This window comes from Pezoporus flaviventris, unplaced genomic scaffold, assembly GCF_033815535.1.
Source record: "Pezoporus flaviventris isolate CSIRO_AGI_PZ_B2104156 unplaced genomic scaffold, CSIRO_AGI_Pfla_v1 ptg000041l, whole genome shotgun sequence".
NCBI classification, from domain to species: Eukaryota; Metazoa; Chordata; class Aves; order Psittaciformes; family Psittacidae; genus Pezoporus; species Pezoporus flaviventris.
In genome coordinates, this window is record NW_026892589.1 from 9,217,788 (window position 1) to 9,233,004 (window position 15,217).

A 15,217-nucleotide genomic window follows, 5' to 3' on the forward strand; every position below is an offset into this window, starting at 1 on the left:
GTGACAATAACCATGGACAACATCAAAGACCAAAATGAAGATAATCAGAGTTGGATGAACATTGGCAAATGATACTGAGGAGTCACCAGCAATAGAACCCTTACTAAATACTTCATATTGAAGTGCAGGAAACAGACCCCTCCAACTAAGCAGCAAATCAGTATCTGGTACCTTGTAGATGTTGTGGTAGAAGTCAACGCACTGCTGCTATCAGTTGTGTCTGGGGGAGGTGGAGGTGTAGTACCAGGGGGTGGAGGTACTGTTGCTACCCCTGTGGTGCTTGATACAGTCACCCCTGCAGGCAGTGCACTGTAGTATGTAGCAACATCTATTCCTGGAGGTGGAGGTGCGAGGCAATAGGTTCCATCAGGCAACATATAGTAACTGTAATACATGGCTGCCACAGTTGCTGTGAAAAGACACATTGAAGAATCATGTTCTAATCAGAAAAAACTCAATTAAAATAAATAAATCCAGTTTCACACAACACCCTAAGAAATGGTATCTAATTTCTTGTGTAAAAAAAAACAAACCAAACAAATAAAACCCACATAATTAAAGCAATTAGGATGAATAAGAAATATGTAGATTAAGGAACAGAATCAGAACATACTAAAGGTCAACTGGAAGCCAGAAAGATAGGAATAAAGAAGTGAACCAGAGAAGGCCTATTAAAACCTGACCTTATATGCAATCATTCTTCCCAACCTAATTCACCTCTGGCAGTTTAACTGTTAGAACTATGTATGCATTAAGAAATGTGAATATATTCAAAACATTGAGAAATTAAACCACTAGTATCACTGTATATATATATATATATATTAAACCACTATATCATTGTAGACAGATAAGCACCTACTTACTGAAATCTCAAAAAGACAGGTTTTGCAATTCAACAGTACTACAATGAACAACAAATTGGAGCAAGTTTTCCACATGAGAGGCTTCTCTAAGTCTAAATATTTATTTCTTGAGTGTAAAGGCTTATGGCTTGCTTTCTTTCAGGACAATATTTTATAATGCTTTAATTTACTTAACACTTTTAAATGGCAGTTCTTGTAAATCTAAAGATTTTCTGCAGAAAGTCATATAAACAGCATTCTTGTAAAATATTTCAAAGGATTTACAGTAAGAATTTACATTTCTGGAGGCAAAGTTTAATCAATGCATTAAATTAAAATGAATTATCCGCTTAAAAGTTTCATAAACATTCCTGTGTGGCAGTATTTACTTTCTTCAAAGAATAAGTTATCCATAAGTAGAACAGAATAAAGATCTGTTAGGTTTTAAAGACAGGGAAAGGAGCTGCAAACTTGGCTTGAACTGCTACTAAATTATTAAGTCCTGGTCTGCATCACATACATTCAGATTCAAAGCTCACATGAAAGTAGCCAGAAAACCGATGAGCATTATTCTGCAGAGAGTTATTCTGATTTTAGTTTTTCTTGAAAGAACCAGTAATTTTTAATTTGTCCACAGAAATCTCATTTCAGTTTTAATAAGTTTCTCTTAAGGTTCAGTTTTAAATAAAAATTACTTCTATGGATATTCCTCTGTCTGTATTACAGACTGACAACACTTGTAATCATTTGGGTTTCTGAACCTATAGTGTATCAAAATCAACTCAGATCATTATGGTAATACTTACTTGCAACAACTTTACTAAAAAAAACCACAAATTACATCATCACCACTAACTTGAAGTAACACTACTCATCAACTACAAATATATAGTACCATGAAACCTCACTGTAGTGAAGGCTACAATATGAATTTTCTTGTATTTCAATAGTATCAAACAGTTAAGTCCTATACATGAAAGCTTAAGTTTCATCTCTGTATTTAAAGAATCAAGAACTTCCAGAATTCTGACACCTGAAAAGAATTAGAGGCACCTAAACCCAATTCAGTTTCACTTCACCTTGCTGAGTTTCAGAACTTACAGAATTTGAAGGAGCATTATACAAGGTCTGCATTAAGCAGCTTCAAAGACCATGGAAATCAGACACATCCAGAGAAGTTAGAATAATGTTGCTAAAAATTTCATAGCAAAGCTGATTCTTAAAAGAGATTATAGACAGGATAGTATTTACACTCATCTCAATTGGTTCAAATCTAAGATTAGAGATTTCATAACAATTTGGAAATAGGAGAAAAGCTTGGTATTTTATTACCAGGCATGGAAAAAAGCAATTGAGCACACAACTTTCCACACTGCTCACTTATATCATCGCTTTTGTTACTCTTCTTCTAAAAAAAAAAAAAAAAAAGAAAGAATAGAATACCTACTCCTTTACTACAGACTGCCCTCTGTAGCTATAGAACTTCAGAGTTAGTACTCCCTTCTTGATATTGTAATGAGAAATAAAATTTAAAAGAGCAATTTTTTACTTTGAAATCTGCATGTTCCAGTGTTTTATTTTCAAGATATATATTTCTGTGCACCAGTGCACAGAATAAAAGGTAAACAATGAAAAAAAAACCTAGGAAGTGACTATATAATAAAACTTATTTATTTACCATAAAACTATTTCCATCTTTAGAGCAAAATAGCACACTAAAACCTGGGTTTAACACTTCAGTCAGATCCTTCAATTTATCTTTGCAGATTTTTCTCAGCGTTAGGCACTCCAGCAAAACTGTTCCAAGTACATTTACCATCTGCAGCTTGCTTAACATAGTAAGCTTCTTTCTATGGGAATCTCATGAATTACTTTATAGAACAGTTTCATATTCAACAGTAAGGCATTCGTCAGGCTTCATTAAGAGAAATTGCTTGAAGTTATCAAAATACATTATGCTAACCATACTCACAGACTGGAGACTTGGCCCTCTGCCCGCCCACCCCTCTCCACCCCATTTGGTTTCTTAAGCAGCTAACAATTGAGAGACACCCAGTGGAAGAACAAACCTTCAAAGACTGAGGAGACTGAAAAAGAATGAATACCAGTTACAAACGACCAAGTATGAAGCTAACGTACTTTCTTCCCACCAGTATCCACATAAAATTCACCAAGACACATCACCATCTGCCTAATCACAATGCACTTACAATCAGAAGAATATTCTGCTTGTGATGTCTGTACAGCTGCCCCATCTGTTGACTGTGGTGTAGAGGAGTTATTATCTGATTGCGCTTTGCGCACCAGTGCAGCAAGTGGATGATCAGGGTCTACCACCTTCAAAGGCTAAAAAATAAATATTTGAGAACAGTTAAAAAGACTAAAATTTGAAGTATGTACTTAAAACAAGAGAGGATCAACCCAATTTGGAAAGTGAACTCATTGAAATTAACAGGCATCAATGATATTGTCCAAATACTGAAGTTACTGGTTTTGTAGCTCTCACATCAGAACCATCTTCTTTGAAAATTAGTGGAAAACATGACAACACAAAAAAAATACTTTAACATGAACACAAATCCAGGACATAAAATCGGGTATTACTCTTACTCATTTATTGCCAAGGCTGGGATAAGACACAGAACCTGACCTGTCTAAACATCAGACAACACCACTGTGATTCCTCTGAAAGCCTCAAATGTGTACAACCATCTGTCATTCCCATTATTCCATCATTGATCAAACTCAGAAAATAACATCCAGCAAAATTTACATTTAATGAGTAGCACATTCTGCTGAAACATTAATTCCCTGAAACTATGACTTCATGTCAACATTTTATCTTCTAAAACCTAAAAAGAAAAAACTCTCTCTCCACTTGTATACAGAAAGCATTAAATATCTTAATCTTTTCAGCTTCAGTACAGGTTCTGGGGGATAAATCCTTAAGTGATGCCCTCAATACCAGAGGGCATCAAAAATAGAAATATAATTCCTTTCAAATGGAAAAATTATGATTTAGGCACCAGAGAAAAGGTAACTTGAAAGTTTACCAAAACAGACCTAAATTACAAAGACATAGTCAGGGAATGGGGTGGAAAAGAAAAGAAGCTGGTAACTAAAGATCTTAGCACCTGCATATTAGAATTTTTGTGCCTGTAAATTAGATGTATTACAAGGTAGAAAGCAATTTCAGTAGGATCAAGTACCTTCATGAGCTCTTCAAGCCTACTGCATTTTTTAGATGCAAAGAGACTTGGATGCAGGTAATTTCCATCATCATCATCATCGTCATCATCTTCTTCCTCAGATTTGACTCTTGAGTCTAAATAAAAGCAATGTCCAAATTTTATGTACGTTTGCTATGGATTTGTATTGGGAAAGAAAAACAGTACAGGACAAGCATGCTTAAGAAACTACCATTTTCATAAATCTGCTTGTTCACCAAATCATAGATACAAGATGATACTGCTGGCTATCATTAAAACTAACACCTAAATGCACAGACCAACTTCCCACTGGAGTAGAGCTATACAAGTCTTTCTGAAAGCTCAAAGATCACAGCAGCTCTTGGATCTGAAAGTTTCCCAAACCAAATCTTTTAAAGATCTCCATCAATTTAAGCAAGATGTTGACTCATGACATCAATCTCAACCGCAGGATAACAGCATTGCCACTGCAACGCACCAAAAAGACACGGCTATTTTACCAAAACAGACCAGTAAATGTTTCAGTGATTCACACCCATTTGACAAACAACAACTTACTTTTCTTCTCGTCCACTTTACTTTCAGAAGGAGCAGCGTATCGTCCCTCTTTCATAGCCTTCTGAATGAATTTGTAGTAGGGATTGAGGTAGTGATCAAATCGCAAGAAATCAAACTGGGAGTTGCGTGCTTGCTTGGCTTTTAGCATAATCTCAAACTGTGCTCCCTGCTTGCAGACAAAGTTTGCAGTTCGTTCTATAATGGCGTGCATTTTTGCTGTTGGTGGCTGTGGGAGCAAAATAACATATATTTGTATTTTCATAAGCAGCTTGTGAAGTGGGAGCTAGAAACAGCAGTGGTTCCCTGCCCCTCTTTCCAGCTTTCTCTAGCAACTCAGTTTCATAATCAATTTCAGCTAGTGAAAGCACACCAGTGCTAAAAAAAACAGTCCCAGTCTTGCCTAGCTGCTCATTCATTCCCTTTTGCAAAATCCTCTCCTATCAGCACAACTATTTTGCCATTGCACACCAAATTGAAGAAGAGAACAAATCCTGATTGAGTTTGATGTAGCAAAAAATTATTTCAAGCCAGGTACATTCCATAGCCATACAGCCACTTCTGCGGGCAAAAGACAGGAGACAGAGATGTTTCTTAACACAGCTGTATCAACTTAAAGCAGCCCTACCTGACAATATCCCCAGGTGCTCTGAAGACTCAACATGCATGGTCTTCTCCCCAACCACTATCCTTTATTCTGTTACCACTTACTGTGCAAATATACTTCTCTAACTAGAAAAACCTGTTACTATGCATTTGCTTGGAAGGATCATGTTGCATCTTAAGCCCAATGTAAGAATTGTGGTTCCCATTTGCTGTTATGTTCCCATAAACTCAGTGCTCTAGTTCTTTATTTGTTAAAGTCAGTTCTCTAGTTCTTTAGCAATAAAACAAAATAGAAAATTAGTAAGGTTAGGCAGCATCCATGAAATCCCACCTAAGGAGCACTGTCATATCAAACACAAGTGAGTAGGACAAGAATATAGTTACAGAATGAATGAATTTCATCACTCGCTGTGTTTAATTTCATACTCAGCTTTGTTTTGTCTTGTGCTCAATAAGCTGTAGAAAATACATCCTCTCTCTGACTATAAAGATTGTTTCAGTTTTGCATTTTTATGTGACATTTCAATTTTAATTGGTTTAGATACAGAAGTATGTTGCAAACCTCACAATCTTTTTCAGAAAATTGGAAGGATGCAAGTGCTGCTCTATTTAGGGGGAAAAAGTGAATATGATCAAACAGCACATTTTTAGGAATTATTTTCAGCCAATTGGATCCTTTACTAGAACATGTTTAATACGGAAAATAATCAGTTGTTTCAAATTTTACTTGTCCCTCTAAAACACCAACAAAGATTATTTTAATTAGAGGCAATGAAGTCCTCAACAAACTGGTTAACATTTTGTGCATCGCCAGTTTCACTATTTAATTGTACATCAAGTTTCTCATTTCTGCAGCTCTTACACAGAAATACAAAATACACTTAAGGCTGAAAGATTCCTAAACAAAGCTGCAAACCAGCAAACGAAGCTCAAAGCAGACTGTATCCGAAATTACTAGCTGGTCTTGAATTTGAAACCAATGCCACTGTAAGCTCTGACAAACAGGCACTATGAATAAGAATATGCTTTTAATTGATTTTCTAAGTTTTACAACACCACTGGTCTACAAAACTTTAGAAACTTCACAGAGTGAAAAACATTAAATGGCATAGACACAGACACCATAAAATAATAAAACTGCAAAAACTTTAAACTGAGAGCTGTTAAAAACTTCTGAAAGACTTTGCCAGAGCAAAGAGAGAAACCTTCTGAAAAATACCCTAAGTCCTATCATCTAGTAAGATATTCTACTGCAATCTTTAAAATAGTACTGCAATTAAAAGTTTTTCGTGTGCGAGTCTCCCTTACTCCCTAACTGATGGCTAAGCAACTATCCTCCAATTTTCAGCAAGCCACTGGCACTCCGATTGGTTTTCAAATTCTATCCTGTTCCCAAGCACTGCATTTTCCTCCCCCAAATGATTCAGCATTTACAAGTGTCGTCCAACTGCCATGACCATCAACAAGGGCCATGTCTTTCACTGACTTAATGAACTTAAATGTTCATTAGCAGTAAACTCAGGAGAGACCTAGACCACCACTCTGCCATTTCCACAGATCAGCAATATGTCTGGACACCTCTTCCAATCACTTGTGGACAGACATAATAGCGATGGAATTTATGATGCTTTTCTCTCTCCTTTTTTTTTTTTAAGGTTCAGTGAAGAGTTTTTTTAGACAGACTTGTAAAACCTCAACAATAACATACCAGGCTTCTATCCTTCAGACCAACCGAAACAAAAAGATACAGAATAAACACATTCAGTGGTAAAAGTGAATGACTTGACTAGACCAACAAATCAAGGCTTGAAAAAAAAAAAAATAAGAAAAATCCCACAATTCACAATCCAAGGTCAAGTATACATTGCCTGAGCTGCTGCCTAGATGCTTTGTTTTTTCTTTAAAATCAAAACCAAATATGCCCACATACCCTTTCTGTTCATTTGTATACACTAAAGTTCAATAGCTGACTGAGAAATTACTTCAGTAAGCCTCACAGTGCATTCTGCAACTTACATATAAAACAGATCTGAAGTTACAGAATAAAATTTTAACAAAGCAGCTATCTAAAATACCAAACATTCTTTCACTGGCAGTTACATTTTGGAAACAGCGTGCAAATGTTAAATAAGCAGCTTCTCACTGAGAACTCAACATTCTTCAGTGTAACTCATAGTTTAAAGGCAGTAACATATAAAAATCTTCCCTGAACTCAGAAGTAGGCTTTTAAGTACTTCACTAATGAAATATTAGATTGTAAAGAAAAGCAGAGGAAGTAAAATCAGAGCAGATAAAGTTGCACATTAGATATGTTAAATAGCTCTTACTTCATTTAAAAAATGTAACAGGATAAAAATTTTCAATTAAAAGCTAATGAAGTAGAAAAACACTCCTACACAAATAGTCTTTGTTCACTATTAGTTATTCTAATAGAATGCTTTGAATTTTTACTGGCCCAGGTTATCAAGTTCAGAAGACAGCCCAAATATAAATTAACACTTTCATGACCACACAATAGGATGGAATGTTATCTGATTTTCCAGTATCTGTCATGGAATTTGAAGTAAATTGAAAATCCGCAGGGTTACAACTGTACTTAAGCAGGTGACTGCTCAACTCCCTTCAGGAAAAATACGTGAGTTGCAATGAAATTTAAACTTTAATATGTGGCAAATTCTGGTAACATCACATGGAGGAAAGAGCTTCTATATGCTAATACTTCCAAGTTATTTCAGAATTTGGTATAAATAAATTATTGCTTTTCTCCTTCATAGGCCAATCATAAACACAGCTTTTATATTTAAGCACTTTCTATTCCCTTCACACTGGGACTCAATTAAACAGAATCCAGAAGAAATCTTGAACAGAAGCAATATTTTGTTTTAATGATCCTTTACATTTGGTATGTCAAACTTGACATCTCAGTAAGCATCCATTCCAAGAACAATTGCCCTTTTTTCTGTATTATCTAAAATAATATCACAAGTGATAGTAAATGCACTTAGCATAAGCACTGCAATAATTTCAGTGTGAAAAAGAAGATTCAAGGGACTTGAGAGAACTCAGAAATTCAAGAAATAATATTTGAAATTCAGCTACTATTTTAGATTAATTTAAAATGTACCACACTAAAATTAATGGGAAAAAAAGCAATTCAGTAAAGCACCATAAACTCCTTGAAAATTGACAGAAACGTAGGTTGCATTAAACAGACATACATACCAATTCCACATCAGAAGGTACGTTCAGTCCCGGGGGAGCAACAAAAGGCTCTTCATTTTCTTCTGTGTTTTCTGCCTGAGCTGTTTCTACAAGAAAGGGCAGAATAAAATACTATAGGACAAACAATGTCAAAGTACTCACGTTAACAAAAAATTGTTAATGTAAAAAGATGTGCAATCAAGAAATTTATCAAATTCAAGTATAACCAGCATTTGCACTGAACACATTTTAGTATGATTACTCTTCCTGGTGTTGTGTGATTTATTACGATTATGTCTTAAGAGAGGTATTAGAAAAACTAAAACCCTATTAACCTTTGCCCTGACTATGGTATTGTAGACAAACAAGTGTCGAATCAAATAAGAAACTTTCATTTTCACCAATATTACTCTTTGGTTTTACAAGAAAACCCATGCAAATTTAAGGGGAACCATTTTCAATGCACTGTCTGGATCCTTTCCTAGCAACAACTAAAATATTAGATATCCAATATTTCTAAAGCTGTTAAAACTCATATATCTGGTCTGTTTAAATTCAGTTCTGTGTTTATCAACCATTTCAGCCCACACAAACAAACCTAAAGCACTTTCATCAGCTTCCTAAGCCTAATGGAAATTGTATAGGAATGCAATAGGGAGGCTAAAATCCACTTTCACCACCTACAGAGATAAACCAGCAGTTGTCTTACTGATTGATTAAAATAAACGTTGCCATTCATCTACAAGTTCAGTCTAAAGTTGGTATGGTTCATTTCCTATCAAGTTTAACATACCCACATATTTAACACATTTTTCACATGAACTACTCATCTAAAATAGTTACTCTTCTATAGAGACCAAATTGTATTACATTCTGCTCATTGGTATATCAGAAACATTCCTCTGAAAGGATTTTGCTTCACAAATTTTCATTATAACTGAAATGGAAACTTTACTTTTTAAATTAACTTTCGTATTATCTATTCTACTAGCTTTAAGAGAAATGTATTCTAGTTTTATCATAACATATGAGATAGCACAAACTGCATGAAAACCTGATTATGGAAACTGTGGACATAGCAAAACAGCCTAATCATCCATGAGATGTCACAGCAATTACTGCACACAGGGTCTTATCCATGCAAGAGAGTTAACTTTTATGTTGCTGTCTGGTGGCTTGTTGAGGACAGGGTTATTTTTTAAATGAACCCAAATAGTTCAACTCCATAAAGGCACACAGAGATTTTAGCATCAAGGATAGGAGGAAGAAGCAGCAGAAAAAGCAGAACAGGACTGTTGCTTTTGGCAGCAGCTCCAGCTAACACCTGAAGTGTTCACAGACCTACAGCCTGTAATTCACATTACTTTTATCTGCATCTTCCAATACTGGATTTTACTCTGCTGGGATTCATAAAAAAAAAAAAATATTAAGAACTTACAGCTCTGTATTATTGGAAATTATTACCACATAGCAAACTATAAAAAGCCTGTAGAGTTCAACGACAGAGAAAAAAAAAGAATCAATATTATTACTGATGTTTCCAACTCACTTCAACCCCAAGTACTTTTTCCCCAACACTATCAAGTGTTACAAGAAAATGCTCCTTTTTTATCCACCACTACTAAAAATTTTCTAGAAGATAAAGAGTTTGGTAAAAAAAACCTCACACTGAGACAATCTTTCAATGACCCCCCCCATGAGGATCTCTACTTCTTATCAGCAGCACCAATTTTCACATTACACCACAAGAGTCGGTAATAGCTTAGCATGACACTTCTATGCTGCATCAAATATTAATTAATTAAATATTAAGTTGTTGGAAGACTGGATAGTTCTCTTTCTCCTAATGACTAATGCATTTTAGCATTATTCCTAAAAACTTGACTTTGTTAAGGCTGAAATACATTATTTTAGGTATCAGTCTAGGAAAGCAAAATAATGCTGAGCAACCCAGACACAGCTTGACCTCACAACAGCTCTCTTACTAAATGAAACTGAAATGGTTTGTTTTTCCTTATACACGTGATCAAAGGCAGATTCTGTAACATTATGCACATTTTCCATCAGTTTTGCAACGGCCTCCGACAATACAGACACCCAGTAAAGGTTCAACAGATTTGTCTTTTTAGTGACTGAGAGGGCATTTGCCTGTTTAGTCTCTAAACAGTAGAGAAAGATGGGGAAGCCAAATCACAAACATATTGTTCTCTACCACCTCCAAATTTTTATGAGGCTTTTCCCTATGTATATGTAGATCCACACAACACGAAAAACACCCATATCATAAGAATACTCAAAAAAAGTATTTTACACACAGAGAACTTGGAACCTATCTGGCTATGGAATCTACCAAACAAGTGTGAATAAAACAAATGAGATAAAGCCCAGAAAAGACAACACAATTCAACATCAGTATGAAGAACACAGGAGAAACCCTTGGTAGAACACACGTGGCATGGACACTGCCCTAACACCACCTCTCACGGCATAAAAAAAACAACACTAAATAAGCTTTAGCACCTGTAAAATGATCCTGCATTACAGCACTCAACTCAGTAAAAAGAGAGAGCACATCTAATACCACAGTAACTCACCAATACGTAATTAAGACAACCCAATTGTTAAATAAACAATCCTTACTTTAGTAAGACATAGTTCAATAACACTTGAAATCCTTAAGTCTTCATGTTAAAAATGTAAAGTTACTGTAATTAAAGATGGGAATATGAGAACCTGAATTCTGCACTTTTTAAGATCACAGAGAAGGGCACACTATGTTGAAGACAGACTCAACAGTAATTAGGATGGCAAAATCTAAACTTGCAAAAATACATATTCTTATCTCAAATACTTTCAGATTTCTACTTGCATTTTAATGAAACACATTTTCGACCTTCAGCTGCAGCTGTGACAGACACAGAGGTGCTATGTTCTTGCTCTCAATTAACCTTTGCTATTTTTTCCCCCCTTACCTCTTTGTTTTGCAGGCTGATGTTCCTCCTCCTCAGTGGGTTCTGAAGGGTCATAATAATCACTGCCATAATGGAATCCCACTGCATTATAGGTACCATCCTCTGCCAAAGCTTCACTCAGTCTTTTATATTCCTCCTCTTGAATAAAAATGAAATTACCAAGCATTAGAACATATTTAAAAGCCAATTCCTTAAAAAAAAAAAAAGGGAATTTTCCTACTTTAGTTTTTAAATGGGAAGTTTTCACCTAATTATTTTACCTTTTATGCTAAAAACCAAATAGAAAACACAGCATGTACATATGCTATTTATTTCTTCCTGAAGAGATAAAGGCTGCAGGTTAAAACATTCTAATGTAGTTATGCATACAAGAGCACAGAATTTCGTTTATACAACACTAAAAATGAAGCCGAATGTGCTTATTTTGGGGTTTTGGGGGTCTGAAATCCCAGTCTGCCCTCAGCATCTGGGCAATTTCTGTGTGGATCTATTATTAAACTATCCTGAGGTCCTCTCACATACGCAAAGACTCCCGTTTTTCGAATCCACTGGGTACTGTCAAGATAACATCAGAAAAAAGAGAGTATAAAAATTAGGAGTAAATTTAATTTCATAAATATTTATTTAAACATGTGCTAAACTCAGGAAGTTTCCTTGAGCAATACCTTGCCTCGCCTCCTCCTCAAGCAAGTCCGTATGCAAGGCTAAATACCTCTCTTCATCACAGAGGGCTTCTATTCTAGCTTCCTCCTCAGATAACTGATAATCTCTGTTCCATGTGGAATATTCAGCGTCATATTCAGAAAGGTCATGCAGGTGACCACGTCCATCGTACCTGCAGGATGAAACAGCTGGTCAATACAGAGAACTTAGGGCTTGAGTTTAGGTGACTACTTAAATACTTACCCATTAAAAATGAAACAAAAATACTTATATGTTAAAGTACATTTCCTTTTAGAAGTTAAGTTTAATTTTGCTAATCATTTGTCACCAACTATTGAAAATTTAATAGTCTAAATTCCTCTCAAAGAAACTAGTAAATTATTACAATTAAAGGCAAAGCTATCCTTTAATAGATTTACGTGGGATCCATTTCCTTAACAGCTCTTACCGTACGTGCTTCAACCAACCAATCAATGTCACTTGCAAAATACGTTTTTCTGGAAAGTCAAATAGCTTACATTCACACAAACCCGAGTACATAAATACCTATCCGTAAGAACCAAACGGTCGAAATTTCCTCGCTTCTTTCTGCTAGTCCCGAACTCTCAGGAGATATCTTCACCATAGAAACTTGCGTCCATTGGAGGTAAAATCATGGCTAGGCTCGGCCCCTAGCCATTTGGCTGAGGAAATAAGTTCTGGGTTATGTGATAGAGAGACACACATACATAGGAACAGTAACATATACATGCAATTTAAGGAGGTTCACCGTAAAAACGGCAAAGATCAATGATGTACAGTTCCTTTCTACTAAGCAGAAATCATTTTATTTGCAGGAAAAGCACTGCATTGGGATAATGTTTTCAGAGAAACTGATTGGAAAGTAAAGTGACAGTAAACTCGACTCCGCTGAGGTGTCTTCCCACACACAACTCTTGACTTGTGCCAACTTGCTAGACCAAAAACAAAGAAAGTAAATATTCTTATAGCAAAGAGTTAATGAAACACGTAGGTCTGGTTAATCAAGCTCTGTCCACAGGCAAACTTCAACCCATGTCTTCTCATAGCAATGTGCTTTTCTCAAAATGGTGAAAAAGAAAACTTCCTGCTGCTGGAGATAAAAGGACTCTAAGCCTCCAAAGGAGTCTGTAAGATTAGTAATTGCAAGCTACCTTAATTTACAGATTTGCGTTTAGATTTTTCAATATTATATGCACATACATGCACATACTTAGTTTTTGCTCCCAGCAATTTCTTTAACACCTGTAAATTGGGTTACTGTTGCACAGGATCACAAAAACAGCCTCTACCTACTAATGAAATTGGTCACAAAAGTGATTTTGCTTAGAAATGCGCATCATAACACTTCCACTCTCACCTACATAAGAAACTAAACATAGCTAAAAACATTTGTTTGCTTTTTCACATCTTTGTGTGCATTTCAACTTCACAAATTAATTTTAATCATAAACATCATTAATGGCATAAACTAATTTAGGGCCCTCTCTTTTTTCTCCAGTCTTACAGAAGGAAATGAAAAGATGTTCTCTTACTGATATCTAAACCAAATGTAATTGTTAATTCAAAAGAGTAAGAATCAGGTACAGCACCAAAGCAAGATGAAACTGAGGGAGCAAATATCTATAGTATGTCATGTGATCCTTTTCAAACCAAAATCCTTCCACCTTTCCCACTGAGGTTTTCAGGGTCTGCCACAACTCTTAACTTGTACTTTCAGTGCTCCATGCAAATATACCCAACCTGACTTCCAATTTTCCCCCTCTCCAGGAAAATACCCAGAAAATTCATTCTGAATTGATTTATTTCTAAGTCCCACCCTACATTGCTGAAACAACTTAAGGAAACCAGAAGAAACATCAAAGCAGATTCTGTTCCTCTCTGGCTCTGAACCTGCACCTACTGCAAAACAACAACAAACAAAAAAAGCCACTCCTGACAATAAATTTGTAAAACAAGCATCCAAAATCAGAGCTATTCTGCCCAAGTGCATCATGGCACATGGAAAAACTTACTAGGCCAAGAATTACTTTTCGGGCATCCCAACAACAGCCTCCAGCCGGATTACATAGGAGAAATAAGAAAACACCATTTCCCCACACAGGGATAAATACCTCTCTGCTCTTCATACTGCACTGTTCTCTCTTAGAGAACACTTAAAGTGCCTAAGATGTATTCCCATGCACTAAGGCTCCCTTGGTTTCCAAGTAAGAAGAGATGATGTGGTTTGCATTGAAAACGAAGAGACCATTCCTCCTCTCCACTCGGCCCTGCAAACCCTAGCCTAATCAGTGCAGCAGATAGGCCCAACACACACCATGTGTCAGGAAGGGACCTTCCCAACACTACCAAAGCAGGAACCCCGAGTTCCCACTGCCGAGGGACAGCCCTGCAGCGTTACCGAAGCAGCACTCGAAGCACTCTATCAGGAGGAGCTGCCCTCCACCTCTACAGTGAAGAAACTCTCCACAAGTTTGCCAGAGTGAGCCCTTTGTTCATCCCCCGCCCTCACTTGCCCAACAGCACAAGGGGAGGAACAGAAAGAGGCTATAACAGGAGATCTCGCAGCAGAGTCTGGGGGTTGTGTTACACCGACCTATCGATCATGATCTTGGGGTCTCCCATCCAAGGAATAAGGTGTCGCCCCTGCTCCTGGTACTGAGCCTTCTCATCATCTCGAAACAGCTTGCAGGCATAGCCGAACACCAGCAGCTCCACACGGCTATTCCCACATCCACCTCCTCCTCCACCTCCTCCGGGGGGCCCCGGCACCGCTCCCCCGCCTGACAACAACATTAGGGGCGGCGGGCCTGCTTCTTCTGCAGTCCGTCGAGAACCTCCGCCCCCTCCGTACATCAGCGGAGGCTGCGGCGAGGAGGAGGAAACCCGCAGCAACAGCGACTGTCCGAGAGGCGAGTCCCCCGCGACACCGGGCCCGCGCTAAACTCCCCAGCTCCACAGCACCACAGTCGCCATCACCCGAAACAAAATGGCGAAGCTTCCGCTTCCGCTGGTGGAGTAGAGCTCGGCCGGCTTCCAGCACCCCGCAGATTCGTCGCTTTTCACAGCCCAAGTGGAAAAATCGAAAGAAAAAAGCGGAGCGATGCGGAAAGACCTCCGCGCTGCTAGCAGTGCAGCGCGGCGTCTG

At 37.2% G+C, this 15,217-nt stretch overlaps 1 protein-coding gene across 5 annotated transcripts in view; it reads right to left on the reverse strand.

Annotated features, from left to right (window-relative positions):
* SFSWAP (splicing factor SWAP) overlaps positions 1 to 14,994 on the reverse strand; it is a 49,382-nt gene extending 34,388 nt beyond the window's left edge. For 2 of the 5 annotated variants that reach the window (XM_061466141.1, XM_061466140.1), the window contains exons 1-8: positions 14,666 to 14,994; positions 12,054 to 12,223; positions 11,389 to 11,526; positions 8,438 to 8,523; positions 4,613 to 4,838; positions 4,055 to 4,170; positions 3,056 to 3,191; positions 172 to 409 (exon numbers count right to left, since the gene is read on the reverse strand). In XM_061466141.1, the coding sequence (XP_061322125.1) occupies positions 172 to 409; positions 3,056 to 3,191; positions 4,055 to 4,170; positions 4,613 to 4,838; positions 8,438 to 8,523; positions 11,389 to 11,526; positions 12,054 to 12,223; positions 14,666 to 14,925 (1,370 nt within the window). In that variant the 5' untranslated portion in view covers positions 14,926 to 14,994. Of the gene's footprint in view, positions 1 to 171; positions 410 to 3,055; positions 3,192 to 4,054; positions 4,171 to 4,612; positions 4,839 to 8,437; positions 8,524 to 11,388; positions 11,527 to 12,053 lie in introns of all 5 variants that reach the window. The other 3 variants (XM_061466142.1, XM_061466143.1, XM_061466144.1) reach the window with 3 other exon arrangements.
* Between the last annotated feature and the right edge of the window lie 223 nt (positions 14,995 to 15,217).